Source organism: Neltuma alba, unplaced genomic scaffold (assembly GCF_004799145.2).
Source record: "Neltuma alba isolate B1F8T4 unplaced genomic scaffold, ASM479914v2 tig00012650_pilon, whole genome shotgun sequence".
NCBI classification, from domain to species: domain Eukaryota; kingdom Viridiplantae; phylum Streptophyta; class Magnoliopsida; order Fabales; family Fabaceae; genus Neltuma; species Neltuma alba.
In genome coordinates this window covers 113640-118255 of record NW_021637085.1, presented here as the reverse complement: position 1 = coordinate 118255, position 4616 = coordinate 113640, and the positions used below count along the sequence as shown (strand labels likewise).

Below are 4616 nucleotides of genomic sequence, written 5' to 3'. Positions count from 1 at the left end.
CCGGCAGTCTCTAGTCGCGGTGGTCGAGTCGCACGTGAAGATGTGAGTATTCACATATATCACAACCACCAACAGCGCGACCAGGAGCGGGCCAATCACTTGTGTGGTGTTGGGTCCACAACAACAACCAAGAAATTAGTAAATTACAAATATTAAATAGATGGATTTTTTTTTTTAAGAATAGCATTCAATACTAGTATATTTTTTTTATTTTTACCATAATTAATAAAGACAGAACTGAAAAGGAAACATTAAAAAATTATAAGTGACAAATTAAAAATGACTAAAATTTCTTCACAAATAATAAGCATCACACGGTGGTACAAGAAGTCAAGAACACAAGCTGGAATGAAAACTATTAAATGCCCGATAGAGGGGTTGTTATCTGAACCAACTCCACCTTCGGAGAATTTCTGCGTATTTGTTCACGTTGCTCAGACGAAGTTTCACGTTCGATCTCTTCAAAGACACTTTGACGGTTGAATTAATTAGTTTCACAGACAAATTAATAAAAAGATGATGTGGAAATCCAAATGCGTCAACGTCAACCCGCAAGCAGAGAGGACCAGGTAATTGGTTACTCTGATCTCTAATTGTGTTGGAAAATTTCTCAAAACATTCAAGAGCGGAAGACCAAGAGGGGGCATAGAAGGGCAAAATACTTTATTGGTGCCGGCTTGCAGGCTTCATGGAAGTGGGGTCAGTCTTCGTTTTCATGATTCACCAGTTAAAAATATCACACGTTTTTTTCCTCGTTCCATTCATTCATTGTGTTATGTGCTCCTTAAAACCTTCAATCCTTTTATTTATTTATTTCTGGGTGCGTGCTTCCTGGGATCTTTCGCATCAGGTCGCATGTGTATAAAAATTACGGGAGAGGGCGAGGGCGGACATTCGTTGAAGCGCAGAGGAACTCGTCAGGCGTATATGGGGATTAACTCAGGGAAGACGGTGTTGCTCACTTCCAATGGCGACGAGATTTCTAAGAGTATCACTTTCCAACTAGCCAAACAGGGATGCAGGTATACATAACGTAACACCTCCTTATTGTTTCATTTTGCTGTTTCGTAGACGGGAAAATGCCGGAAACTCACTACAGTCTCTGTTCAGGCTGGTTTTGATGGGAGACGAGAGTTGCTTGAGGAGTATTAGCAGCCACATAATGGGTTGCCTGAAGGGCGCTGCGCCGGTGGAGGTGGTCGGACTCGACATGGAAGAAGAAAGAGAAGGCGTGTTCCACGAGGCCGTTGACAAAGCATGCAAGATTCTGGGAAATTTGGACGCTTTTGTAAACTGTTATACTTACGAAGGTATGCGCATATTCGTCTGCACGGTTTGTTCCCCTTCCAGTCATACGGGAACTGAGCGTTGGGATATATGATTTGAAACAGGAAAGACGCAGGAACATCTCGAGGTAGAAGAAGAAGAGATGAAGAAAATAATGAGGATCAATTATATGGCTGCATGGTATTTGTTGAAAGCTGTGGGGCAGAAGATGAGAGACTTCAACAGAGGAGGTTCCATTGTATTCATGACTTCCATCATTGGCGCGGAGAGGGGCCTTCATCCGGGAGCCGCAGCATTTGCTTCCGCCATGGCCGCTGTCCAACAGCTAGTCAGGGTGGGTCACCCAACTCTTACGTTTTTCATTTTCAAGTTCGGCCCATCAAAAGGCCTTCGCATGGTTTCATTAATGCTAGTCCCCAGGTAACGGGCTTTCCCAGTTGGGCTTACTCTGATTAATGCTAGGCCTCATCTCAGGCCCATAAAGGCCCAATCACTTTTAGTTCTTTTGCCGATTATAATATGCAGTGTTGTTGGGGATTTGAAGAAATCATGGAGTCACATCAGGGGGTTGTACTTGCAAGGGCGCTGTGTGATGTGTGCCTTTATCTAACTCCATCATAAGAGGTGTGACTTTTTGCGCGGGGGATGCTAATACTGTTGTTGTCTTCAGGCGTCGGCGATGGAGATAGGGAAGTACCAGGTGAGGGTGAACGCCGTCGCGCGCGGGCTGCACGCGGATGATGAGTACCCAAAATCAGTGGGAAGGGAGAGGACGGAGAAGTTAGTGAGGATGGCGGCGCCGATGGAGAGGTGGCTGGATGTTAAGAAAGACCTTACTTCCACCGTCATCTATCTCATCTCTCGTGATTCTCGCTACATGACGGGAACCACCATTTACGTGGACGGAGCACAATCCTTAACCAGGCCCAGACTACGTTCCTTCATGTGATTTAATTTCATCATTCTGGTGGGTGATACGAAGATATATGTCACCGTACCCACATGAAGTCAAATTCAAAGGAATCAATGGAGTTTTACTTTTACGACCGAAGGATCTTTCTGCGCATATTATAAAACACAAAGCAGTTAGTATGACTAGGGCGTTAGGATATTGGGCGCCACGTGTTTAGTGGCCAGTTTAATTTGTGCGTGATTATTCAAAATTCAAATGATTACTCCCCCGATCGATCACGATGTAAATGACATAACAGACATGGGTGGGCAGGATGAACCGAGAAATGAGGGGCGCAAGTTAAAATGGTGTGGGAGCCGCAGATCGCAGGTCGGGAAGACTAGGGTGCGATCAGATTCAGATAGAGGAGGGTGACGACAGCCATGACGACCAGCCGTTACATTTCATACGCCTCACCCGCCATGTGTATTGAACTTCAACTCCCGCCACATTCAAAACTTTGAAGCTTGAACCCCCTCTTTTAAAATAAAAATTCCTTTCCCAGACCACTATGAACATGGACGTGAAACTTAAAAAATGTTATTTATAAATTATAAACGAGGTTTTATAATTAGGACCGAGAGGAGTATATGCCAGACGCATATTCATTAGAGATATAAATAATAATAAACTCAGCACCCAGTAGCACGCGGCACTCGTACAATTTATGCACCTGTCATTGTATTATTTCGTATTAAAGCCAAACTCACGGTCAAGGTTATTGAGAATTGCGTGTCTGTTTGTTTTCCCAAGTCAACAAAATCACGTCACATTGTCCATCAGATTAAGTCCGTCGCTTCACTCATAAGGAACTGAGATGTGTTTGTCTGGGGGAAAATACTCCAAATTTTGAAATTAGAAGGCTTTTTAAGAATTAAAATCTTGTTGCCGCTGGTTCATTCTGTGCGCCATAGATATATATTTGACCTCGACGTATGGCCGATATATTATTCAACGTAACTGAGGGATTTTGTTGTAATTTGGAATGGTTGCTCGATGGTTATTAAGTATTTGATGCTGATAAATTAGACATTAGTAATGATGAATTGGCTGATCATTCAGCTTCAATGCCTAGCGGAGATGAGTTTTGTGATGACCGACCATCCACTGAGGATTAAGGGATATTGGGGCCCCGTTTTCCGATGTTTGAAATCCTGGCAGCACAAGTCAGAATTATTGACCTTAATACTAATCCTGCGCTGTTAAGCTAATTAATTAGGCAGATCTTACGTCAGAATAATTCATCATTAATATTATTGACTTTCTGCGTCCTCGCCTAATCTCGTCTAAATAAATATTGAGAGTCTGTCAAACATTTCATCGCTTAATTAACCTGACTTGTTTGATTACTGAGTCTTGTCCTGAAGATCTGCTTTTCTTTTTCCATATCCTTTGAGTGCACAACTCTCCTTCCTGCGCGACTAGAAATTTTCACCTCTTTATTTCGGAACCAGGGTGATAAGCACCACAAACTCATCAGATCTGAACCGTCTATGTCTCATTTTGATGGTCGAGATTTGATTTTTTTTATTTATTTAAAATAATTATTTTAATATGTATAGAATTTAAAATAAAAAATAATTATTTATCTATCATTCTTTTAAAAAATAGTTTTTTTCATTTAAAAATAATTAATTAAATATTTTAAATCTAGACCATTCAAGTGGTGAGTACCGAAACCAGTTCCTTTTATTTCTCTGTCATATCACAAATCCCTCGACAAACATGGCGACGAGCCAGTTAAAAACCCATCAACGCCGGTAACCTTATATTACACCATTTATACTGGCCTGTTTCTCTACAAATTTGGTGAAGCAAACTGGTTAATTAAGAACTAGAAAATTGATTAATTACTACTTCCGGCGTTTTTAGTTTTTAGTTTTTATTTTTTTTACTTTTTTAATATATTTTTATGAATTATGTTTTAGTTGATATCGATGCAAAATATTATAATATTATATATACACAAGCATTATTCTTATACGTAATTATTAATAATATAAAATATAATAGACAGAAATAATTCAACTTTTCTATCCATTTCCCTTCACACAAGTAATAAAATAGTTATGGACGCATCAATTTTCAAAATTTTTGTACGACAATATATATAATATAGTGCACTACTGTTGGGATTATGAGTAAATTGCATGTTAAAGGAGATGAGAAATATATTTATAAACAATATCTGGTTGATGAATTAAAATCAAATGGATTTGAAAGTTTCTTGGACATATGCATGGACAGTGATGTATGAATTAGCATTAGTCAAACATACCGCGCGAGTGCAATGAGATAAAGACGTGTTCAATACATGCACCCAACTGCATATATTTTATTTATTTTATTTCACATACACACATGCCGCGTCTTATTT

General features: G+C 39.8%; 1 protein-coding gene across 2 annotated transcripts; it reads left to right on the top strand.

Moving 5' to 3' along the window:
* Positions 1-927: 927 nt before the first annotated feature.
* On the top strand, positions 928-2377 carry LOC114729636 (3-oxoacyl-[acyl-carrier-protein] reductase FabG-like). 2 transcript variants are annotated; one of them, XM_028916672.1, is made up of 4 exons: positions 928-1022; positions 1111-1310; positions 1392-1621; positions 1958-2377. In XM_028916672.1, exons 1-4 carry the CDS (start codon positions 928-930, stop codon positions 2234-2236), a joined length of 804 nt encoding a protein of 267 aa, XP_028772505.1. In that variant the 3' UTR covers positions 2237-2377. The 2 variants fall into 2 exon arrangements, with proteins under 2 accessions (XP_028772505.1, XP_028772506.1); XM_028916673.1 differs by having other exon boundaries at positions 973-1033.
* The last annotated feature ends 2239 nt before the right edge of the window (positions 2378-4616 follow it).